This window comes from Schistocerca americana, chromosome 4, assembly GCF_021461395.2.
Source record: "Schistocerca americana isolate TAMUIC-IGC-003095 chromosome 4, iqSchAmer2.1, whole genome shotgun sequence".
Classification (NCBI taxonomy): domain Eukaryota; kingdom Metazoa; phylum Arthropoda; class Insecta; order Orthoptera; family Acrididae; genus Schistocerca; species Schistocerca americana.
Window position 1 is genome coordinate 468,768,976 of NC_060122.1, and position 26,453 is coordinate 468,795,428.

Sequence of the window (26,453 nt, forward strand, 5' to 3'; positions counted from 1 at the left end):
TTTCACATGAAAAACCTGGAGGCTTTACTTTTTCAGCACCCCTCTCTATAATAAATGAGAAGTTATTGCAAAAGCCAAGACAAATAAACTGAGGTGGGCCGGCAACGTCTGTAGAAGTGAGGACTGCTCAAGATTAAGAGAGCCGAAAGACGAACCCTTTACACAGACCAAAAATAAGATCGAAAGGACAGGTGGCCAAGAATATTCGGATACTCTGAGCAAGAGAAGAAGATGGCCAAGGACGTGAAACTATGCTGAATGCTACCTGACGAGGCCAAAACCTGACTTCAATTTATCGTGCCAGAAGAATTAAGAATAAGTGGCCTCATCGGATTAGCTCGGTAGCTTAGTGGTAGGGAACTGTTACTTGAAGCCTCGTCCCGATCTGATCCGGACATGTTGACGCCGGGACGCCGAGCTGTGCACTGCAGAGAACAAGAAAAGTTTGCCGTATTTGGCTACTGCGCAGTATTTTTATGTAGTTTATTTGAAGATACTGATTTCAAGAAGATAATCTTTGAAGTTTAATTTTGATCGTGACTGCGTGAAGGCTAGAGAATTTGAGCTTCATATTTTTCTAATGTCGCAATTCACTACTGTTTTTTTTTGTGAAAAACTTCAAAATTCGCGGATTGCCAGTCGCGTAATTGGACAAGAGGCACTACGAAATTTACACATGCTAATGGAAGTATAAGTGTGGCCTATGGGGACGTGGGCGTGTGCAGTCAAACTCCCAGGAGGACGTGCGTGCATAGTGCAAGCTGCACCCCGTGGCCCAGCTACCGGAAGGCTGTCCAGCGAACCGCCGTACCGCTGACATCTACGGCAGCGGCCTGTGGCGCAACGCACCTCCCCTCACCCCCGCCCCCACCCATCTTACGTATGCGATGAAATTCTCGTGTTTCGCCCACTGAAAACTTCGAAATGAATGCTGAGTAAGGCCATATCGATTATAGTCAAAGGACAATTTGACCCACAGAATTTATCGAAAATTGTGCACTTCCACCGAAATCCGTACCGGATGACATAAATAGCGTGGAAACGGGCTATAATGCATCTGAAGACCTCCTTGAAACACCTGGTGAGTGAGTGTGAAAAAGGAAAAATAGCCCATCAAGCAGCTGAACCTGTGGGCGCCAAAACGCGAGACCAATCACGTGAAATCAAGCTGAAGACAAAGAAACTCACGTTGTATCAGAAGGAAAAAGAGACATCGTCGATAATTCTAACACCAGTCGGGACAAGAAAGCAACCCCTCTCTCAGTCCAAGGAAAAGAACGAACATGGTACGAGATCGGGCAACCAGTGGTGTCACTCCAAGAAGATAAAACCTTGGGAAAATTGAATTGAGGCACTGAAATGAAAGGAAAACGGATAACTTCAAGTGTTGACTGATGCTCGAAATGGCGACAAATTTCAGGATTCAATCCCGTGTCTTTGCCGTAAACAGAGGGAATCTTTGATATTACTTGATTACAGGAGGAAATTAACCCCATTCTTTACATACCAAACTTTGATGAAATTTTCAATGCGGCTGTCGGTAACTATCACACGTGATCAATGAAACAGGATCCGACTCAATAGAGGAATGCAAGTACTGTACTTGATTTGAATTCTATGAAGATAGTAAAGACAAATTTGGCGTTTTCCATATGCAAGGAGTAGGTTACATCGCAATAAAATCAAAATAGAGCATAAATTGTGCTACTGAAAACAGTGAAGAAAGGTGAACATGTAGGCTTCTAAGTGCTTCAGTGAATGAAATATGAGAGCTGCATGTTTTACATTTGCCTTCATCTCTGTTTAAACTATTTTATGTAGGTGATTTGACATTTATTTAGTTCACGTCACTGCAAATGCAACGATGAAGCAATTTATTTCTCTATATTTCCTTTGTTTATTATTCCCCAAGGAACATAGTAATGTAAAATCAACTATATCATATAGGGCTTTACAAATTTGAACTGCTATAGTAATTTATTGAGATAACTTACAGATTCGGTAGATGTATTATTTTGTAGCAAGCAACCTCAAGTTTGAGTCATGTAGTGCGTCAGTACCCCATTCCGCCACCAGAAGCGACAGCGTAGTGCACATTTAAAATGGCTACATTCACTGGTCTTGTGTATCTGGATGTGCTTGAAAAGTTCCTAATTCCGCAGACTGAGGAATATGACCGAGATAGGATGGTTTACTACCAGCAAGGAAGTGCACCACCTCATTTGCTCGCGGAAGTTGGAAGCGTCCTGGATAATCGCCTCCCAGTCGGTGGACTAGTCGTGAAGGGCCAATCGCATGACCACCTCGCTCTCCTCACTTTACAGCACTGGATTTCCATTTTTGGGGTTTCATTGAAGACCTCGTGTATGTTTTTCCTCTGCCAACCAATTTAGCCGACCTGAAAAACCTGATCTACGCTGCCGTTGCACAAGTTACGCCCGATTTGCCATAACGAGTGTAGGACGAAATTGATTACCGGAGGGATGTTTGCAGCATCAAAAGTGGTAGTCACCTCAAATCAAAACGGCGCTTGACGCTTATGTGAAACTTGAGGTGGTTTGCTACAAAATGACATCTACCCATCTGTAAATTATCTCAATAAATTTCTGTATTATTCCAAAATTGGAAAGCCCTTTTGACTCACCCTGATTTCCTCTTTTTAAAGAACACAATAACAAAAGTTCGTTTTATGAGGATCCAATGTTTATTTTATAGAGAAGCAAGTATTTATCTCCTTGCCATCTCTCCCTGATAATCAACTAGAAACGAATTAATTTTCTTGGAGAAAATTTTGTTTAATGGCATCCGGAGACTCGCCGAGATGGCAAATGGTGGTGAGTGCAAGAACAGGCTTAAGAGGAAGGAGGCAGGTTAAAAAAGACGGTACAGTTTTAGGTTACGACTTAAAAGGTCTGGGGTGAAACACCGGTCAGTTCTAGGATTTTCGTCTGTTACTTGTCACATCTTTCGCCTATTGTAATGGACGCTAATGTGAGGAATGCCAGCAGCACTGTGGTTTGGAGTCCACGTTAAACTGTAGGTTCCCTTGTAACAGGCTGGGTGAGTCAGTTCAAAGGCGGGAGGCAAGCAACAGCACACTACCTCCAATAGGACCATGCCTAATGAAGCAGTATGGTGCAATCCAGCCATCGGGTTGACAGGTTTATTACAGACTAGCGAACCTGGCAGTGCTTCGCAACTGATAAATATTTTCGGGAATTGAATATACGTCTTAATTTCCGTCCACCCCTCTCTCTGTTGGTGGAGGGGAGGGAGGAGAACCCCCCCCCCCCTCTCTCTCTCTCTCTCTCTCTCTCTCTCTCTCTCTCTCTCTCTCTCTCTCTCTGACCTAGAGCCTTGTTTGTTGTTGTTGGGAACGAATCCTTGCACAGTATGAGAAACCTCAGGATAGTAGCTTCATTGACAGTATTCCGCATAGTTTTAATCTGCAAATAGGTATGATTACAAAATTTCAGACGTTTCAGATTCTGTCGTAGTATTCTAATCATAAGTCGTTTTTGGCAACGAACTTGTACATTGTTGTTTAAAAAGATACATAACCTACGTCTGCCTGAATATTTATTAGAGTATCGTGTGAAACTCAAGTAAATAAGCAGGAACTTTTCGAGATTTTTTGGTAACAACGTTAGACAACGACTTGGCTTTATATAGTAGTACAGATTAGGACCTTCAAGGCCCAATCTTACATCGAACCAAGGAACAATATTTGGAGAGGAAGCTAAGGCAGTGTGGCGAATTACTAGTTGCACCATCATTATTTATTGCGGATCACTGTAGTGGTGTGTACGTGCATTACTAATTAGGATGATGATGATCACATCTTCACGCATTTTTCAGACATTTTTCCAATTGGACTGATCTGCTTTTCACGTTTCTAATCCGATTTCAGTGTAAAAAAAAAGGTACCTCTTATCATTTGTTTCAATTCTTTTCTATCTTCAGCATCTCCAAGGATTTTCCTCACTTTTTCTTTCGAAGATGTAATTTTTTCCTATCTTTCCAAATTCCTACATGTTCACTCAGTCATCGGACACAGCGAACTAATTGGACGAATTACACCGTTATAAGCTTTTATTTTTGTTGTACGCAACAAGGTTTCTTAATCTCAGCGTACTTCTCAAGGTACAGGAGAACAAGTGTTCCAATTTTATCTTCCACTTTAAACCAATGACTAATTCATCCCACGTGATCAATCTACCAACCATAGTCTCTTTCTATTCATGACGTCAGGATGTCTTCCGTCTTTCCTCTGTCGATCAGCAGGCTCAATCGCAGGCCAGTTGGAAGATCCGTTTCACTAAGTTTCTCTGTTCGTCTTTCTAGTGGCTGATCACCATCTCGCTATTTATGAAGCTCTACGTATTCCATTGACAATAGGCTTATCTTCAACTTAAAACTTTATTAACTGAAAGATATACGTTCGAGAATAATCACCTAAAACTCTGTAGACATTTCATTAAGGAGGAAACTAATTCGTCTATACCCGAGATCTTACTTACACAGCCGTTTTAATGAATACTACGTATTATTAGTACTTCATGCCAGTTTATTTCCGCTTCTGTTTACTTTTATAAATGAATAACAAGTTCGAGAAATAAAGAAACAGCCATCGCCTGCGTCGTTACGAAGTGTGCCCTAATTCCACTTACGTCGTTGTGAGTTTTGGTCACCAGTTTGGCGTAGCTGTTTTGTCCTGAACTCGTGTTTAGAATTACATTAAAATCCTTTTCCGGCTGTCCCAATCAAACAAAATCTGTATAATCAAACAACAGTATAGTGCAACTTCTTTTTTCTTTCCAAAGCGTTATACTTTACTGTTTGTTACCACAAGTCTGTTTCCTGAAAGACACATGGACGAAAAGCGTCTGGCCATAGTACAGCACCTAACCCTCATTTGATAGATACCACAGGTGACAGCACAATAACATCCGTCAAGCCTCGGCTGTTTTCTTGTCTTGCTAAAACTGCTGAACCAAAACAAGCTGTCCTTTGTTAACATTACTTGAATCAGCATCTTTCATTACCTGCACGTGGAATCGTCTGAATGATTTCTCTGTACATTTAACGCTTGTACAGGCTTTATACTGCTTCTCGAACCGCACATAGCTGTACTTCGCACCCCTGTAGAATAGAAGTGCTCTTAATGAATAGCCTGGCCAATCAGAGGTGTTATCTAAACGAGATACGGCAGATCCTTTCACCCGTCTTTTCTTTAAAACTTAAATATAAAAACGTTCGTAACAAGACACTGTAGCACCGCGAATCCATTCCAGATTCCTGTCTTTAGCAGGTGGTATGCCACTAGTTGCACTATACGAACACGCCTCACAGTTTGACAAAAGTTTTCGATTTTTCGCTCATTCCCACCTACACAGTCCTAGCTTGGTTGCCCGCGAAAGGCAGGGATGCCAGACCGTTCCGATCGGAAACATATTTTTACATTTTCGCAAATGTTCTTCGCAGGAAAAGAAGCTATATCATCTCAGGTTTCTTCAAATTAATCGCACACTAGTATTTTCTCGTCATCGTGGGATATTCCTGTTGGTTCTAACTTAAGTCTCTTCGAATAGTCGGCCATAGATACTTATCTGATGCTGGTGACCCTACGGATTAATTCCAGATACATTCATTCATTGATACTAGAGCCTTCTGCCTGGGTATACACGAAGCGTTTGTGTTTGCCTACGACAAAATTACTAGTACCAGTATCGTGAGTTGATTTCCAAAATCTTCCGGGGATGCAAATTTTCTGCCAACAGTAGAACATCAAGCAGTTGGAAGGATGACCAGCTCTCATCAGTAACAGTTTCCAATCCATGTATATTTTTTACATTATTTTATTATTTTGCCACACTTTCTATTTTGAAGAATTTTTTCTTTTTTTTTACATAATTCTTATGTGAAATCAATGCCAATATTGTTAGTTTCTGATGATGTTTCGATAAAAGCATTAAAAGTATTGCAAAATGACATATTCCCTGTGAAAACGTAATATTTGTTGTTCGTTATATTACTAACATTGTTTAGAAGACCTGTTTTGTGTGAGAATTATCCTGACAGCATTTTATAGGCAAATAGTAGCAAGAGCCCCGGAGTAGTCCACGCACAAAGGTAACTGCTTTGTCTTAGGTTGCTGAGTTCAATACCTGGTAGAGACTTCAGGGGCCGTACAGACGAGATTTATGATTGGAAACATCCCGTTTCTACATTAAGATAAGATCCAATGTAATGAATTTGTTGGTCATTTTTAGAGCTAAAGATACCGTCGACTAACTCCGAGGACATTTTCCCTTTAACAGTTAAATGTACTTTGACAAAGGAGCGGTACATCACCTACTGAGAAACTACTTTGCCGTGCGGCAAGGTAGGCTGTTTGCACCACCTCGTACCCCCCCCCCCCCCCCCCCCCCCCCGCCCCTCTCTCACACAGCCACACACACCTCTGGTGGGTTCATACTATACGTTCCATTAATTCCTACGAAACAGAACCTCTCAGACATACAGTATCATTCATCTTTAACACAGTGCTTTGCTACGATTTTTTCCAGCAACGTGGTTTTATTGCAGCTTTCCGATGCTTCGCTCGTATCAATTTTCGTAACCTAGAGCTACTGCAATTATTCATCAACTGTTCAGTGCCTAGCGACAACAGTTTTTACCATTCTATAAATTCTCAGAGGCAAGGGCAAAAGAACAGCTTGCGTACTGCACGTATTTCATTGCCGTTATTCAATACTTTTGTAGAGACGGAAACACGTCAAACAATTTGTATTCAGAAGTTCTTCGCTTACGTTATTTCCGTCGTTTCGCTAAGTCCATGCAAGTGTAATGGCGCCCCGTTAAGCAAGACTATGCCATATTCTTCCTCTAACCTACATGTATTAGTTAATCACGGAAACAACTAAAATTTCATACTGGAATAGCTATTTCTACCTAAACCCGCCTTCCCCCAGCTCACAAGAAAAGGAATTTGAACTTAAAAAGTCAGCAGTCAGTAATTTTCCAAGAGAAGAGTGAGTCGTCTGTTTCAAAGAAGCGGGTGTTAGGGAAGAAATAATGGAACTGCGCGTATGTTGTTTTGCCATGCTTAGGTTTTGAGTCCTTGATCATAAAGGCGGTGTCGTCTTAGAACAACTGTAAAGATGGAAAACCACATAAGCTGGGAACTCGAAAGATCCATTTTTTGCCGATCTTGTTTGGAAGTGGAACTAACTTCTTTGTGCCAAAGAGTATATTTCGTAGAAGCGAACATCGTGTCCAAGCTTTTAGCCGCAATCTCTAAGCAAATACTGAACATTTCGGTGTCTGCTATTGCGTTATTGGCCGAACAGTATTGGATCGGTTGATATTATAGGAAAACGGGAGAAAACAGTTTTAACAACGACTTAAATTGGTGTCCTTCAGCTCTCACTCTCCGACGAATAAGGACTCTCTGAAACTTTGTAATGGAGACAGGCGCAGCGATCTGGTGCAAACTATATGGAATAGTATTGAGATTTTTCACGTTGTGCGCCCAGAGGGAGATAACTGTACTCAAAACTTGAATGCCAGTGTGTGCATGTGTGTCCCCATTCTCGTTTTTGTAACGACCTAGAACCAGTGGCGTCAGCGAGGTATTTTCGTGCTGCCAACTTACTGGTCACGCGTGCATGTTGCGTTAGCCACCTCGCTGTCACTTCTGTCACGAAAGCTTCCTTCGGATGAGAACATAAATTCCGAGCGCGGTACTGAGACAAAGAAATAAGCGGTCGATAGATTAATGCCCTGCTTTCTGTATTTATACTCGTCGTTTCGCTCGTGTATATCTACATCTTCCCGCAGACTAGATTCACGCGTTACTATCACTATAAAAATGCGCGATTAATAGAATTTCCGACAGAAGCTGTTGTATTTAATATATCTGCTTTTGCTTGCATATTCCTGCCCAGATACATGTAAACAGCGATGAAGCACTAGTCTCATGTAAGTCTCAGAAACAGCGTGCTTAATTACATTACGCTCTCCATCCAGTTACTACAGTTAGGTATCCGATAAATACACGCTAGTGCATGAATAAAAGTAAACAACCAGTGGCTATGATTTTGCACTCGAGCGTGGGGACAGTCACGGAGATCGCCGCCGTGAAAGCTTGAAGAGTCACAGTCATAGAGATGTCTGATATCTTGGGATCACTCCCGTCTGTTGCACCAACTGGTCAGTGAATATTGTTGGTGAAGCAGACCGCAGAAAACTCACTTTCGTCATGTCGTGTTCGTAAATGGGAGAAAAGACTGGTGATAATAGTTACGAGAGGCACTGACTGACAGTCTTGCACCACACGTTGGCTAATTCTAGAAGTGTGTGTACGGGTGGAAGTGAATACGTGATAATGCCCGAGTTTGCACTATTCTGTGTTGCCTCAAACACTAAATGTATATGGCCAAAGTAGGCTATGGCTCTCCACACCACGACGCGTAGTGTTAATATATGTCGCTACCCTGATAAACTCATAGTTACCTCTCTTCACATAGGTGTCGCAGTCTGAAACATCAGTCACTCACGTTTAAGTAGAATCTGTTCTCACTACTGACTAAAACTTCACGTTATTCATTCATCAGATTGACTTTTTCTTTACGCTTCTTTTTTTTTGGGGGGGGGGGGGGAGGGGGTGGTAGCTTCCTTGATGAGGGAACTGGCGCGTGGCAGTCTAGCAGTCCCGCTCGTAGCAAACAGTTCCTGATGGTCCTAGCTCACTGAGCTAACACCAATAATTCCACGTCTAGTGCAGCGGCTGAGGCATAAGTCCGTATAGAGATGTCTGGAACCATTGCGAGCAGCATGTCAGCCTTCTTTGGACGACCAACATCAACACCTCTGTCACCTCACATCGAACATGTTGGTTAATTTTTCAGAAGGACCATCCAACCTCAACAATATGACCTCGCTGGAATTCAGTAAACTGAACAAATTGTGGTCGGCAATATAATGTGGAAACTTTTACAATGTTTGTTAGCATATTGCAGTGTTCGAAACTAGAGACCACTTTTCACCAAGTCATAAGAATTATGGACTCTTCGTTTTCTTTGAAAGTGTTAATTTTTCGTGCTCTGGTATTGTGTTTAATTGTAGCATAGGGCGGACAACGCCAGACCAATTTCTGAGCATAGCTTTTCTTTTCTGGTGTACTTTTTTCTTTCGAAATCACATTGTAGGATTCGTTTTCCTTTTGCGCGGCAAGTGTTCCTTGGTAATCTGGTCATCTCTTATCCTCCTCCTCGCTTCACATCCAGAGATTTGGGTTGTGATTCCCAGTCGGTATTTGTTTTCCTATACGAGTTGCATTCAAGTTCTAAGGCCTCCGATTTTTGATTTTTTTCTCCGGACTGGAAAGAGAGAGAAACATGCGCATTGTTTTAAAATGAGGCCGTGTTCATTGTCAATACATCCCAGAGATGGCAGCACCGTACGGCAGATGGAATTTTACCGCCAGCGGCAAGAATGAGAACTGTTTTAAATACTTAAAATGGCGACGTTTTCCTTACTTTAACAGTGTGCAATCATTCGTTTTCTGAATTTGCGTGGTGTGAAACCAATTGAAATTCATCAACAGTTGAAGGAGGCATGTGGTGATGGAGTCATGGATGTGTCGAAAGTGCGTTCGTGGGTGCGACAGTTTAGTGAAGGCAGAACATCGTGTGGCAACAAACCGAAACAACCTCAGGCTCGCACAAGCCAGTCTGACGACATGATCGAGAAAGTGGAGAGAATTGTTTTGGGGGATCACCAAATGACTGTTGAACAGATCGCCTCCAGAGTTGGCATTTCTGTGGGTTCTGTGCACACAATCCTGCATGACGACCTGAAAATGCGAAAAGTGTCATCCAGGTGGGTGCCACGAATGCTGACGGACGACCACATGGCTGCCCGTGTGGCATGTTGCCAACCAATGTTGACGCGCAACGACAGCATGAATGGGACTTTCTTTTCGTCGGTTGTGACAATGGACGAGACGTGGATGCCATTTTTCAATCCAGAAACAAAGCGCCAGTCAGCTCAATGGAAGCACACAGATTCACCGCCGCCAAAAAAATTTTGGGTAACCGCCAGTGCTGAAAAAATGATGGTGTCCATGTTCTGGGGCAGTGAGGGCGTAATCCTTACCCATTGCGTTCCAAAGGGCACTACAGTAACAGGTGCATCCTACGAAAATGTTTTGAAGAACAAATTCCTTCCTGCACTGCAACAAAATCGTCCGGGAAGGGCTGCGCGTGTGCTGTTTCACCAAGACAATGCACCCGCACATAGAGCTAACGTTACGCAACAGTTTCTTCGTGATAACAACTTTGAAGTGATTCCTCATGCTCCCTACTGACCTGACCTGGCTCCTAGTGACTTTTGGCTTTTTCCAACAATGAAAGACACTCTCCATGGTCGCACATTCACCAGCCGTGCCGCTATTGCCTCAGCGATTTTCCAGTGGTCAAAACAGACTCCTAAAGAAGCCTTCGCCGCTGCCATGGCATCATGGCCTCAGCGTTGTGAAAAATGTGTACGTCTGCAGGACGATTACGTCGAGAAGTAACGCCAGTTTCATCGATTTCGGGTGAGTAGTTAATTAGAAAAAAAATCGGAGGCCTTAGAACTTGAATGCACCTTGTAGTATTTCAGCTTTTCGTGTTTCCTGGTCTCTGAGGCTGAGATTGGGAATCAGCCTAGCATTTGCCTAATGGAGCGCAGAAAGCCACCTAATAAGCACGCTATGGCCTCGCCTTCCTGTCTCTTAAGATATTCGGCTGAATGTTAAGCTACGCGAATAGCTCTGCAGTTCGGATTAGGATGTTATAAGAGCGTAGGATGTTGGGACCAGAGCCCATTTCAAAATTTTCTAGATATATGACCGCGTAATGATGTGAAAAAACTACCGACGTTTCAGCTTCTACGAACCTTCCCCCCCCCCCTCCCCCACTTTTTCAAAGGAACTCCTATGTATAAAAGAGCTTGAAACTTCTGATTACTTTAGAAATGTTTCAATGTGTTCAGTACTTTACGTCAAACATGTAAACGAGAAAGGTTTGAAATTATATCTAAAGCTAAGTGCTCTCATTATCACGCATTGCTTGAGTGAAGTTGTGTAATTTGCACTCCATTTTTATACAAAATCTAGTTTTACACTTATCTTAGTCTTTAAGACGTCTTATCTCTCGAAGTCTGTGCTGTTCAGTGATACAATTTGGCAGGTACGTTGAGTGGTGCATGTCCATACTGTTCACAAAATGAATTGCGATTACATTTAGTAGTAAAGAAGCAATAAATTCAAACGCCATGCTTAATGCAAAAGTCTGACTGCACGAACAGAGAAAATGTAGCAAGCGATAACCTTTTTCCTTTCATTATTTTGTGGGGTTATCAGCGAAAAAAAGTTTTGTAACGTTTACAAATGATGTGTAAAGTTTGTTGCAACACACTTAGTACTTTCATTCTGAAACAGTGGTTGAAGATAGTCGGTCAACTGCCTCAAGACATGGACAATTTCTAACTGCAATACTTGTTTTAATGTGTCAATCCTTAAACATAAGATCATACATCTTAATGAGCAGATGACAGTTTAAATTTTTAAATTTGGCCAATAATTATGCGAAAATAAAAATTTTTGTTTCCCTGGAAGCCGTTAGATAGGCATCCCGCAAATGAGAGCGATCACTATGAACCATAACCCACATTAGCCATTTAGTAATATAAAGGGTGTCTGAAAGTAACTATCTGTTGAAAAATGTGAATAAATTCTACATTTACAACTCTAATTTATTGAAATTAATATTATGCATACATTCTTGTGCACTAAAGAGCCAAAGAAACTGATACATCTACATAATATCATGTAGGCCCTCCGCGATCACACGATATGGCATGGCATGTCTGAAGTAGTGCTGTAGGGAATTGACGCCTTGAACCTGCAGGCGCTTCAGTGTACAAGACTGTGGCTACACACTTAAAAATTAAATGCAGCCACCTTGACGTCGACCAGTATGGAACCCACAGTTCTCTGGAAGAAGTCAGCTGGGATACTGCCGATAACACCCGGAATGTGTGCTTCCAGTTCTTGTGGTGTGGAATGACTGCCACAAATGATATCTTGTCATTTATCCTGTGCGGTAAATGAACGCAGAATGCTACCTGCAGATGCTTGAAAATTATGTTTAGTCCACAGCATCTGCATGGGATAGCATCGAAGCCATTTTTAACCAAGTTGGCGCACCAACTCTCTCTTCGAATGACGTGCGTCACCAAGTCACTCTTCGAATGACGTGCGCTTGTGGTTGGATGAGAAGTTTCCAGGATGTTGGCAGGGCGTACACCGATCCCATGAGTGGTTTGGAAGAAGTCTAGACCTGCCACCATGTCACTTCTCTTTATGCATCTGGGCAAAATATGAAGTGTACTGGACGGAAGCTCTCGCGCTGGAAGAATTGGAAGCGCAGATTCAGGACATTATCAGCAGTACCCCATGCTACTTTCTCCAGAGGACTGTTGATTCCACACTCGGCCATTTGAGATCATTGATCAACGTCGTGGGTTCCTACTTTGAGTTTTAAAGTATGCATGCACATTCTTAACAATGAATGCATGATATTAATTCCAATAAATTAGCGTTGTAAATATAACATTCAGTCAACTTTTTCAATACCTAGTTACTTTTCAGATATCGTGTAGATTGCAAGCACTTTTCATGAGGGTGACTCCCCTGATGGACACTGCATGCCTGCTATAGAAGCTGAATCGTCGGTAGTTTCGTCACATCGTAACGCGGCCTCTCAATCAGAAGAATTTTGTTGGAAAGGATATTACTTTTTTACTCATTTTATGTTTCGTACTCTGTTGATACTTTAAAAGATATGTTTGCATAGGATGAATAACATTTGGCGCACATTTGCCTTCACGCGTGAGCCGAGTGTGAGTGAACGTCAGCCGAAGGGAAGAGTAATTAACGTAGTGATTTCTACTGTTTCTCAAGCTCCGGGGACGGTCGCCTAATTTAATTTGCGGGCATTGTGAGCGTCAGCGGTAAACATTAGCTGACGGCAAACGAGCGCAATTGGCGCGCCACAGCGCGACCTCGCGGGAGCAGCAGAGCACGTGACAGCTGAGAGGCCCGTCTGGAGGCGGCCTTAGCTGAGCAGGCAATGAGCCGGCCGCAGCCCGGGCGCACAGAGCGACGAACGAAGGGGCGGCTGTCTTCGTTTAAGTCTGCCGTTGTTCACATCGCGCCACAGCCCTAAGACAGGCTATCCCTATTATTCTTTAGTCGGATCTTTAATTGAATCACTAAAGACGTGGTCGACGACACGACAAACTAATGCTCTTTAAATCCTTCCTCTCTACCATTCTCTTCCTTCGCAGCGATAGCTTTGTCTCTGTCTAGTTCCTTATTTAGTCACGGCAGATCCATGTTCAAGGACGTATATACTTATTTTCTGTGAAGTGCAGAACATCAACAGTTCATTAAAACTCGCTGTTTACCATTTATAGACCAAGAATGTAGTCTGTAGTGCAGAGAGGCCCGTTTCCTTTTCATTCTCTCGTATCAAAATTAGCCAGACACGTTTCGTCAACACATGACCGTATATTTAAGGTACATTTTTAATGTGGTACACATTTCTTACGGTTACGTGCTCCCGAGACGTTTCATAACAAACTCTTTTTAGTAATAAAATTGATTGAAACGGGAGACGTGCTGAGTGTAGTCGTTCTCATATACACTGTTGGATCAAAAGTATTCGGAACCCTAATGTAATGCGGAATTGACCACTAGATGTCACGAGAAGCGAACACGCCAGTATAAAAGGATGCAGGGTAGAGAAGCAGTAAGAGCAGAATGGGTCGGTCAAGAGAACTAAGTCTTAGAACGCGGAGTTGTCATAGGACGTCACCTGACTAACAAATCCATCAGGGACATTTCAGAACTTCAAACCTGTCAAAGTCGACTTAGTGATGTAACTGAAGTGGAACAACCACAGCTACACCAAGACCAGCCAGACCTCGTGTAGAGACGAACAGGGACCGTTGAGCATCACGGAGAGTTGTTGTAAAGAACCGCATGAAACCAGTGGAAAGGATCATTCAAGAGTTGCAAAGCACTATCAGCAGCCCAACTATCACAATGACTGAGCAGGAAGTTAAAAAGAATAAGATAAAGTAGTCGAACAGATCCTCATAAGCCACCCATTTCTGTAGTCAGCGCTGCGCAATGCTCGAGGTGATGGCTTGTGAAAGGGTTTCGATTTGGCGAATGGCTGGGAAACGTTCCTATAGTCATCCGTAATGCTACGAGTGAAGTACGGAGAAGGCAGTGTTACGAAATGCAGGTGTCTGGAATTTAGGATGTGTTCTCCTAATTGCGCTTAAGGAAAGGCTACTTGTAGAAGGATATGAACACGTTTTACAGCAGTGTACTGCGTACAGTTCAACGGTTCAGAGACGACGCGACGTGTGAGTGTATCAGCACGACACTCCACCATGTTGAAGCAGCCCCTCTGAGGCAGTGGTTTGTTGACAGTAACATTCTTGAAGCCGGCCAGGGTGGCCGAGCGGTTCTAGGCGCTACAGTCTGAATCCGCGCTACCGCTACGGTCGCAGGTTCGAATCCTGCCTCGGGCATGGATGTGTGTGCTGTCCTTAGGTTAGTTAGGTTTAAGTAGTTTTAAGTCCTAGGGGACTGATGGCCTCAGAAGTTAAGGCCCATAGTGCCAGAGCCATTTAACATTTATGAAATGGCCTGCATAGTGTCCCAACCTGAACCCATCTGAACTCTTTTGAGATGGTTTAGAAAGTCGAATTCGCTCCAGACGCCAGAGTCCAACATCACTACCTAACTGGCTATGGGGCTCATTAAAAAGAATGGTCTGCCATCGCTCCACAGACATTCCGATGCCTCATTGAACTTGTCCCCAGCAGAGTTTCAAGCCGTTCGAAAACCGAACGGTGGTCACACCCCAAATTATCGTCTACTAATATGTGTCCGGATTCTTTGACCAGATAGCGTATCATAACCAATTTCACTGTAATTTGGCGAAAATTAAATTAGGTCAATCTGTAAGAGATCTCGCATCGTACAATCACATTGCATTCACATTTGCGGGAACCAGTTCTGATCAGCCAACTCCTCATGTGTCACGATTTTACGAGGCTGCAAAAAGTATATCCAGCACACACTTTTGGAAAACGGGGAAAAGGAGCGGGGGGATTAAAAAGCGTGACTTAGAAAAAAAAAACTCATTGCTATCAGCTGTGATAGCTATCAGTAATGCAATGAAATTTCTGATAATTTAAATTTTGAGCACAGCACTGTATGGAAGTGAGTCGTGGGATGTGGGGAAACCAGAAAAGAAGAGAATCGAACCGTTTGAGAAGTGATAATACAGAAGGATGTTTAAAATTAGGAGGTTCTCCACAGGCCTGGCGAGGAGAGGAACATGTGGAAAACATTGACAAGAAGGGACTTAATAAGAGGACATTTGACTTCCACGGTACAGAGGGTACCAACCGTAGGGACTGATGACCATAGCTGTTAAGTCCCATAGTGCTCAGAGCCAACCAACCGTAGGAAAAGGCAGAGACCGAAATATATCCAAGCAAATAGCTGTGGACGTTGGATGCAAGTGCCACTCTTAGATAAAGAGGTTGGAGAGACTAGCAAAAGGGAAAAGATTAAAAGCACCATTCTGCGAACAGAACAGGAATGGCAAACTGAGCGTAAAAACGTTTAGCCGATAACTTATTTGAGTCAGTGAAAGATATTTCTATTTTGACCATCTACTGGCTTATTTAACATTGTAAACCACCCTTCATACCATGAACTGAATTTCTGCGAAGTCCTATTTTGGGTTCCCCGTACACTTTTGATACCGGGTGTCAGTGTCCAAGTGTTACATTTATTATAATGAGAGCTCACATGCTGTAATTCCGGGTTTCAGTGTAGCGAAAAATGAAAGCGCAGAGATGAATTACGCGAAGTTGTGCTCATTGATAGTCGTTTGTGGGTGCTAAGTCGACCAGGAGTGCGATAGCTGCAAGAGCGCGTGAAGCAGGAACCATACCGATCTATCTTCGGGCATCAGAGTGTTGGGGAACCTTGGCCTGCATTGACCGTAGCGTGTAATGCAGCACACATGAAGTTATCATTACTTCACTTTCCGAAGGTTTGCTCCGATGGCGCATCTTGGGAGTAACAAGACATGTACATCGAGGAACAAAACGCTATCATCCCTATATTTTTTAATCATAAAAACAAATGCTCTTGCTGCAGTTTACCACAACTGCTAGCTTGCTCAACAAGAGAGGTACATCTCTATAACATGGCAGGAAAGTGGACATAAACAAAACAATTTGTCGGTTGATGTCGGGAAATCAGTCATGTGCCCGGCTTCGTTTTAAAAGTGATCAGGCTTTTGACTGGTTTAACGACAATTTTCCTTGTGAAGTTTTTTTCGTATGTCTCCCCTGTCTTGCATATTCTAGACTGTCTGCTCCTACAATCGCCTTGCAATTCTTTCCAGCGCCAATTTAACTATTCCAGGCTACTATAGCGGATGTCCCGCTTATCTGTCCCCGCTCCTGATCAGTTTTCTATAGACTTCTTTCCTAGTCTACTCTTTTTAGTACCTCTTCATACCTTACCTTCCCACATGAATTTTTAACATATCTACATACTACACAGGTCACCGTACGATGCATGGCGGAGGATACCACGTACCACAGCTGCCATTTCCTCCCCTGTTCCACTCGCAAATAAAGCGAGGGAAAAACGACTGCATGAGCGCCTCCGTACGAGTCCTATTTCTTCCATCTTAACATACTTCCATAGCACCAGACTTCATGTGCTTCCAATTCCTTCTCACCCGGATTTTACATGGTCCAAGTGTCACTTCCATACAATTCTCTGTTATGCTTTACTTTCACGAACTTCTTCCTTAATTACGTAACCATATTCGGGAACAAAGACTTAACCGAAGCTTTTTTCACCTGCGTCTCTCATCATCAGATATCTTAGTTGCTTTTGATGTCCTGTGTAATATTACATCCTATATGGCAGAGTTCTTTCATATCACTACTGTTTCATTCCTTATTTCGATGTTACTCATGTCGCTGTTTTTTCTGATACTGAACACCCATCACTTTCACCGTATCCCTGTTTATCCGTAACCTGCATTCTGTGTTAAATGTTCTTTCCATTTCATCCATCAAGTTTCTATGTCTGCCTTATTTTCCGTGTGCGAACCCTACATACCATTGGTAAGAGCTCCCAACAGCCTGCTGTTTGTCGTAACACTAGCTTGTGGCGTGGATGACTTTGCCATTCTTTGTCTGCTTGTCTATAGATTTTCCGTTCGAAACCTAGCAGCAGATTTTACCCCTCTGCGGCATTCACCTTTTTGGAAAGCTGCTGCTTGTATGTGTTGCTTGACAGACAAACGACATTTTCGCTTTCGATTTACTGTACACAGCAAAATAATTTTAATTAAGAAGTTTAGTTCCAATAATATAACTTAAAACACAGGTAGTGGTCTGGATATTTTCTTATTCAGTTACAGATGAGTATTGAAGTATATTTTGTAAATACCCTCTCCCAATATTCTTTAGTCCCGTAGAGAAGGCCCTTGCTGATACTCCATTAACTGTTGTGGTGACTACTCGCTATGCTGATGTGGGTAAGAAAGCGCTATATTAATATGAGCTTGTCTTTATGATTACGATTAAGATTGGGAAGGACAGAATGTTGTTTCCAAATTACACGTTCAGCTCAGTTGAGATTGATGTCATAATTGCTTCTCCTGAGTCATTAGTGATAACAGCTGGAAGCGACATTTATCCTTAAGTAAATAAGCTGTCACAGTATTTCACAACAGTAATGTTCGAAAAAATGCTGCTACATGTTAATCGCACACTGGATCTATTACGCAATTCCTTTTATTTGTTGCGCTACGTAAACTATCCGTTACGCATAGTTATTTGGCATTGCTGATTGCGCTAGTTTTCTTGGTGCCAGTTTTCACGTTTCACAAACACCTTCAAAGACACTGGTCGTTGCGAAAGTAACAACACCGTCTGAAGTCGAATCGAGATATTCCGATAGCTGTTGGGTCCGCAGTGCTGCGTCGACACTGAGGTCATACGAGACAAGAGCGACAGAGGGAATAAACAGCTTTACTTCCTCGTACGGATTTTCGCACCACCGTCATCGTCATACGCATATGCATCAAAGAACGTTTCCGTTATATCTGTGCAGAGAGCTCTTGGCAGCAAGGAAGGCTAGCCCATTATGACGAGAGCGTATTCGTAAAAGACACCAGTTTGTTGACAATATGATGGTATAATCCGGTAAAATGCAGACAAGGAGTCACCTTGGTACGCATTATTACAGCTAACATGTCGGAACGTGTGAAAAAGGAGGTTTATATAAGTGTATCGTCTCGCTTTTGTAGCAAATTGCAAGTAAGGTAAACGTGACATGTTCGTTATTTGAGACAGCTTAATCTACGGAAGTTTCCTAAATTATGTCACATTGCTGTCGTACATATAATTATGAAATAATTCTTCCTAAATATTAGTAATCTCTTTCCTGGAACTACTATAGCTATCTTTTCTGGATGGAACATCTCTAGATTGGTTAATGTGGACGGTTAACTTTTAGTTTCTTGCGGTAATGTTATCAGTCATGGAGTTAAATAGCCAGTCTGAGGCTGATTGTTGTATCCGTAACTCCAAGATCCTACATACTTTGATTGGCAAGTATGAATGTTTACGAACAGATCATATTTGCAAAGTACCGTTATAAAATATAAGGCGTTGGAGGAGGATGCCTCATTCGATACTGAACAAACGTTAATGCAACTAATATGCTCTAAAGATCCAGGAAAGTTACCTCCAACTTCCCAACGTAAGAATTAAATATCACTCATTGATTGGAGGGATACATAAAATACTACTTTCTGACGAATATGTACTGATTGCGTTACGTCAGTAAACACGTTACTACTACAGTATTCTGCTTAGATACATTAATTGCCTTGCTGCCAAACTTCTTATGCGTTATATTCTGAAATGTGTGGATTTCACCGGACAACATCACAAGAAACACGAACAAAAGTCAATAATCTCAAAATTATTTCTCAAATTAAAACTACTGCGTTTTGACGGCGTAATGTTTTGCAACAGTTTACGAATGTCAAATTGCAGTTAGATTCAATAACAATGCTTTGACAGTCTTATTATGACTGTCTTTAGCGCCCTTGTTAAAATATGACACGACTGTGCCTAAAAGTGGTAAAACTATAAAAACAAAAAGAGCATTAAGGCATAACATTTCCCTAAAATCCACGTGCACGACCACCCACATACGACAGAAAGAACAGTTCCTATATCAGTTCTTGAAAGAGAAAAGTTTCATTTTAGAAATTAGGATACTAAGAGTTACGGAGCCGGCTGATCCCTTGACTCGGAATGGATGATCCGGCTATTCTGGCACACACCAAAACATCCAGCTTTAAAGCTTAGACTAGAGTCTATCGTATTTTACGAACTAAAAGATGTACTTTTTCTTCAAAAAATTGCCTCCAAAATTCAGGTGCGTCGTATACTCGAAATTAATATGTAAATGTCCAGTGTTTGATATTCGATGCCGCGGGAGGCCTATCTCTATCTGGCAATATTGGATTCAATTACCAGCAGCAGTGCACCGAAGCGACAGAGTTGCGGGGATTCACAAGCTTGTTGACACTTTCCTCCCTCCCACTCCGCCATCACAAACCCAGAATGCTCTCTAGCCCACGATGAGTAGTCATTGCAGTCTACTGTGCCAGTGAACTTGAATTTAAAGTGATTTGTGTTATCAGTAACATTACAATATTTTTGTTAGCAACTAGTTTCGTAAGTAATAGCATATGCAGAAGAACATGAAAATAGACAGCTGAGCATCATTTCGGCACTCCAGTAACAGAAAAGCCACTCACGATACACAGAAGAACTGAAAAAAATGAGGAAGACAAATGTGCAAATAGACAATGCAAAATGGCCAAAACTAGGAGGTGACATATTTAAATGGATTCAAGGATACCGTCAAAACCATTGTGGAACTAATCCAAATATAGCGAATATGGACGAAACTCCTCTGACATTTGATGTGCTGAGTAACAGAACTGTCGCCATGAAAGGTGCTACAACTGTAACTATAAAAAATAGTGAACATGAAAAAATTCCATACATTGTTGTCCTTTCATGTTGTGCTGACAGCATTAAACTTAACCAAACATTCATTTTCAAGCGCAAAACAATGCCAAAACATTCTGAAATACTGCTAGATATTGTTCACGTACATGGCAATAATGAATGGACGAGGCTGGTATGGAATTATGGATTAACAGAGTGTGAGAGAGAAGAAGAGGTGCTTTTTTGAGAAGAGTTCTCTTCTTGTGCTGGATCAGTTTAGTGAAAGAGAAATTGAGACAGGGAAATACAGAGCTTGCTATTATTCTAGGATGACTCTCATCACAATTACAACCTCTTGATGTCTTGATACATAAACCATTTAAAGTGTGTATGAGAGCGGAATGGAACAAATGGATGAGGGAACAAACCCAACTCGAATTCACACCGAAGGGAGCTTTGAAACGACATACACTCAGTGTGTCAGTGGATAAAACAGACATGGTCCAGAGTGAGAGAAGACATTATTGTTAAATCGCTGAAGAAATGCGGCATAAGTGACGCTCAGTGAAGACCCATTTTATATATATGACGACGACGACGACGACGACGACGACGACGACGACGACGAAGAAGAAGAAGAAGGAAAGTTCAGATGACGAATTTCAGGGATTTTAAAGATCAGTTCGGTTTTATAAACTAATAATTTTTTTAGTTTGGTTTTGCAAACTAATAATAAAATAATTTTTTAAACATTTGCTTAAAAATTGAGGTGGGTCTTATAGCCCGTAGCGTCTTATCTGTAAAATACGGTATAGTTCACAGATTTTTAAGTTTTACCACATTCGTCTATTTGTCTAGAGAGAATGGTTGGCAGGTCCCCCTCATGTATGCTTACGTTCTCTCGTTGAAGGTATGAAATACACTCAGTAAAATGTACTGTGATTCTTACGTCACAGGCGTCAGACTGTGGAAAAGGGGACCGGGAGGGGGGCGGGGGGGGGGGGGCGGCATGTCTCTCGTCATGTAGAAAGAATGCGTTAACGGACATTATCCTATTCGGAAGTGGGACACACAGTGAGATCGTCTTTCAGTTTGTCCACAGGAATTCTGAGCAGATGAGAAAATTTTTACTTTGAGATGCCTTATCTGCTGCATTTCCTTGCAAAGTGCATACAATTCTGCACTAAATATGTAGTATCCGTTGGGAAGGTGACTCCTGAAAATGTGATCGGAAAATACGCATTAAGTCACGGGAGTCCCTTTGCTTCAGACAGTGCATATTACATGAAAATTGTGGTATCCATGATAAAACAAGAACTTAAAAGTTAAATCTTGGATGCAGTCTAAGAATTTGTCATTTCTGAAGTAATTCTGGGTCTCTTAAGAAGCCAAGATAGAGAGCTGTTCCACTTTCCGCGCATGAGACAAATGAGGACAGCAACTACTCAAATATTCAGAGAGAAATTAATACGGTACATCATTTCCGAGGTGGCGAGATTGGGAATTATAATTTCAAATGCTGTCGTCGGTGAGGCCATCAGATCTGGAAGACTAGGCTACTTGGTCGAGGAGGAATAAAAAAATCGGCAGAAGATGTAAGTGCAGTGGGCGTTTGCCTACACGAGAGGCACAGGGAAGTCTGAACTTGGCCACAAGGGGGGGGGGGGGGGGAGAGGGAAGAGAAAAGAAAGAGAGAGAGAGAGAGAGAGAGAGAGAGAGAGAGAGAGAGGGGGGGGGGGCATTTGGCTTAGGAAATGCGGCGGTGAATATTGTGATGTAAGGCGCACACACTTCGCTTCGCTGGGATATACAACTTGACAGTACTGTTAATGCAAATAAATATTTTTTCACTTGACAGCACTCCTGTGGGCAAAAGCAAATATTCTTGCCCCTTGCTTCTGTTATTATTCGCACATCGTAGTTCTTTAAGCATTATTCTGAGTTGAAGAAGAGAGCGTATCGGATATTCAGATACCTGAGATCTGAAGGCTGTGGGGCGTAAATCATGTCAGACTGAATTCCACGGAGAGTAACGTTATGGCGATAACCCATTTGTATGACTCTGGAAGCTTCGTTGCATAAATGCAAGGGTTGCGTGAAGGCTACTGGCTACGATCTGCGATGCATCACACACACCTGTGACGTAGGTAATCGATGGAACGCTGTCTGCATACAACGGGTCTACGCGCAGTGGAGCTCGTTTTCCCATATAGCTGCAGTCTTTCCAGGCAACGAGAGATTTCTGCAGCTGACCTAGTTTTAATGGCACTGTTTTCTCATATTGTGGGTCTGGTGGGGAACATGGTCGCGCATAAATTAAGATTGGAGAAATCTGTGATGTAGCGTCTGAAATATAACTACTCGAATGCGGAGGTTACCCTTTAACAGTAGATCTGTGTAGATGGAAGATCGCGGACGTAAATCACAAAAGTACGGTGCAAAACGGACCATCTGTTTTTATCTTATTTATTGTAGCTCTTGTTTCTAGAGACGTTTTATGGAGCAATTAGTGACTGTTGTTCCACATACAGAATTGCGGTGGAATGGTACAGATTACACACTTTTGCGTCTGTAGAGAACTAAAGCTGTTCTAAAGGCGACGGTTCGTTTGAACACTACAGTGCTCCACTACGCATGTTCGTAGTGAAGATAGTACAAAGTGGTGGGACACTTCACTCATTTGAGGGGACGGCGGTTCAAATCCCCCTCCGACCATCCTGATTTTAGATTTGCCTTGATTTCCTTAATCGCAGAAGGCGGATACCGGTTCACTTTAGAACGGCACGAGTTATTTGTTTCCCAGCCCGCGAGCGTGTTTGGTCTGTAATGATGGAATCTTCAATACCTTAAACACTCATCTTCTTCCTTGTTTCCTGCAAAACTCAGTGGCTTGTATAGGGAGACCTTCAGTGTAATATGAACTCCGAGCCACGGTGCAGCTTACCATTTTTGTGCGTACTGCATCCGTCTAAATGTCAAAAAAAAAAACAACATTCCACTAAGACTGCTGATATGTGGAACTTTTTTGTTGATGTTCAAGGGCCTGGAAGCTCTCCTCAACGATTTTAAATTTCCGGTAAGTGGTCAAACTTCTCCTGCTACATTTCACTGATCTGTGAAAGTTTGAATTTCAAAGATTTATGAGGTACATTTTCTGGACAGTTATTGGTAGTTTACAAAGGTAATGTCACTATTTCCAGTCATTGCGCAAGCGAGCTCTTGAATTGGCTTGAATAGCAGAGAGGTACCGCTGAGGTTAATCTTGACTCAGTCTGTAACAGCATCAGTTGATTACCAACATAATTCTTTCAAAGAGGCGCCAACCGATTAACTCCGTTATTTTACCTCTTGCATGATAGACCTCAGGGAACCTTTTAATTTAACCGTTGTTACCTTATTATTTGTAATGATGGTTCCGTAATGAGTGCTCTCCGGTTCTAATACGTAGTTTTGAAAACTGATGAGCGTTTTTCTCGACTTGAGTTGTTCGCGCTTGTGCTGCACCGTGGATTTGGCACAATACTCGACTGTTTCACAATCTAACGAGAGGCGTCAATATCTCATCGTATCTTATCTCAGTCGGACTGGTAAGCCTGCCTTCGCTGGGAACAACTTTTCACAATATGGTTCTGAATCACCTAGTACAAAACGGGGATTCAGTGCAACGCTTTCAATGAAAGAAGTTACGATAGACCACAATACTGAACTCGAATAATGCAGGCAGGAACCACATAACTTCCCCTCCTAACTCTCTCGCTCCCACTTTACGTGCACCTCCAGAACAACGCTTACACTGCGATTCGCTTTATGGGCGGAAACTGCGATTTCAGGCACGTTTGTTGCTAGCGGCATCTATGTAGGCGCTGCTCAGTAGTTGGTAGCGCCGGGCTGTTAAGCTGCTTTCACACACAGATGCATTAGTCCTGAATAAGCATATGACACTGCTTACGCAACCCGCCGGTTCGCCACCACGCCTCCCACACTCCACATACGAGCGTGCTCACACATGTGGTAAATACTTTTGCATTGAACTTAACCGCACGTAATCTCTGCTGAGGGAATCGGTACTTCATTTATGAGAAGCGTTTTAACAGCTGTAGTGTTAATCTATAGCAGCAACGTAAACACGTTTTGAAAATAATTTCCTTTATATCAGAAGTTTGACATGTATGAACAATGAAAACATTCTTTAAGACGAGGCAGTTCGCACATCGGGTTGATACACCCTACATACGCACACAAGCTTAATTATGTTGTGAAGAAATACTATGAACAGGTATGGATGCGAAAACGCACCGTGCTTCGCTCACAAGTGAACTGTGGCATCACTTTTGAGATTTTAGTAACTTTTTTGGACTATACGGATTTGTTATACCAGAGGCGTTGTGCGTCAGTGCGAGGGAGACACTGGTTAGCACGCCGCTGCCCTACTTGCTAGTTACCACTTTTCGAAATCGGAGCCAGTCCTTCAAATAACTCCTCAGTTACCTCAATAAGGCCGGAGTAATCCTTTCCAGTCTTCGCACCAAGCACAAGTTATTTCGTCGGTTCATCACGTGGCTCTCAGACCTTTCACTTACGGGATAGGTGTATAGGGTATACAAAAGTAATATTTTTATGGGCATCGTCTTTGTAAAAGTTACGTAGTGGCCCCCATTACATTTTTCGCAGTTTATGCACAATATACGTACAAACATGCATCAAAATCAGATTTGTCTTATCTAATACAGATTTTGTAAATTTTCCTTGTAGCATAACTGATAAAGCGTTAAAAGTGAGGCGAACGTAGGCATCGGGGTATGTTAAAGGTCAGTCTATCACAAAACACACTCAAAATCTGGTAGGGAGGAGGCACTATCACACACTAGTCTAATTTTCGTTAGCTCCGGAGATACTTAAATAACTTTTTTTTATCTCCTTAAAGCAATACGAAATTCATTTTTGTCGTGGAAAGAAACGATGCACTGATACTATATTGTGGATGAACACTTAAAACATCTGTACAGCAACAACAATGTTACGTTAGAGTGCGTCAGTGGATAGCATATCCTCACACAACTTTGTTGTGTACTACACGTTGAAACCAGCTGCCAGTTGTCTAAACACGCTTCCTAAAATGGAATGAATGGAAGTGTCCAGCTGTGCAAAAGAGCAGGTAGGGGACACATCACAGGTGTCTTCGGCAGGTGTTGTGTGAGAATGAACTGGATGGAGTAATTGGTGCGCCGGAGTTGCAGCCGTCACACACGCACCGCGAAACTAGGACGCACGATATTCCCTCGAGTACTGGATGCTTGCAGCTGGCAACGCGGAAAACACTGTCGAGTGGGCGTATCGGAGCTGCGACCTCGCGCAGAACGCTGCGCAGTTGGCCAGAACCGGCGTGGAAGCGCTAGTTACCTGTTGCTCGCGGCCCGCGCAGGAGCAGGTGACCGCCCCCGTTGCGCCGTCGCAGTGGCACGCTTCGGCGTCGCACAGGCTGGGGACGGACGCCGCCGAGGCGGCCGCCACGACGGAGATCAGCGGCAGCAGCCGGTACAGGGCTAGCGTGGCCGCCGGGGCCGGGCGGGGCGGCATCGTGCAGCCTGCTGCATCGTACCAACACGGCCGCCGCTCTGCTTCTGAGAGCGCAGCTGTTTACAAGCGCAGCGCCAGTGTCAGTTGACGCCGGGCTGGAGGGGAAGATTGGAAGGGGGGAGTCGCGGCGCGCAGGCGCAACAGCGGCCAGGCCTCAGCTCAGCTTGGCTACGGCTGCACTGCTGTTCTCACGCGCACCACCTGCTTCCGCTCCCTTGAGCGGGGGCGAGTCAGCACACTGCTTTGGTTGCTCACTCCGCGTGAGGGGCTTACCTGTAGCATACCGAGGCACTGGAACAAGAAGCGGCCTAGGCATCTGACCTACTACTAGTGACTGGCAGGGATGACTATATTGACCCTTTAGGTTTTGGTATGCCGCATCATGTTATCTTGGATCAAGAAGTAGCTGTAGACATGCTCCAGGGAAGTGTGTCGGGACTCTTGTTGTTTCTGTAGTACACGCTTGTTAAATATGTAAGGCAGGTGGAATATACGTCTCCTCCTCCCCCCTCTCTGTCCATCTCGTCCTCTTCCTCTCCCCTTGTTCCGTCCCCCTCTCCCTGTCCATCTGCTCTTTCCTCTTTCCAATTTCCTCCTCCCCCTTTTCTGTCCATGTCCTCTCTCTCCCCCTCTCCTTCCTGTCTCTGACCTTCAGCCTTCTTCATTGTTATTGT

General features: G+C 43.0%; 2 protein-coding genes across 2 annotated transcripts in view; one reads left to right on the top strand and one right to left on the bottom strand.

Annotated features, from left to right (window-relative positions):
• LOC124612926 overlaps positions 1-25,809 on the bottom strand; it is a 63,897-nt gene extending 38,088 nt beyond the window's left edge. Inside the window, exon 1 of the mRNA XM_047141423.1 lies at positions 25,603-25,809. Coding sequence (XP_046997379.1) covers positions 25,603-25,779 — 177 coding nt within the window. The 5' untranslated portion in view covers positions 25,780-25,809. The remainder of the gene's footprint in view (positions 1-25,602) is intronic.
• Positions 1-26,453, top strand: part of LOC124613548 (E3 ubiquitin-protein ligase MYCBP2-like) — a 798,425-nt gene that overhangs the window by 305,182 nt on the left and 466,790 nt on the right. The window lies entirely within an intron of this gene.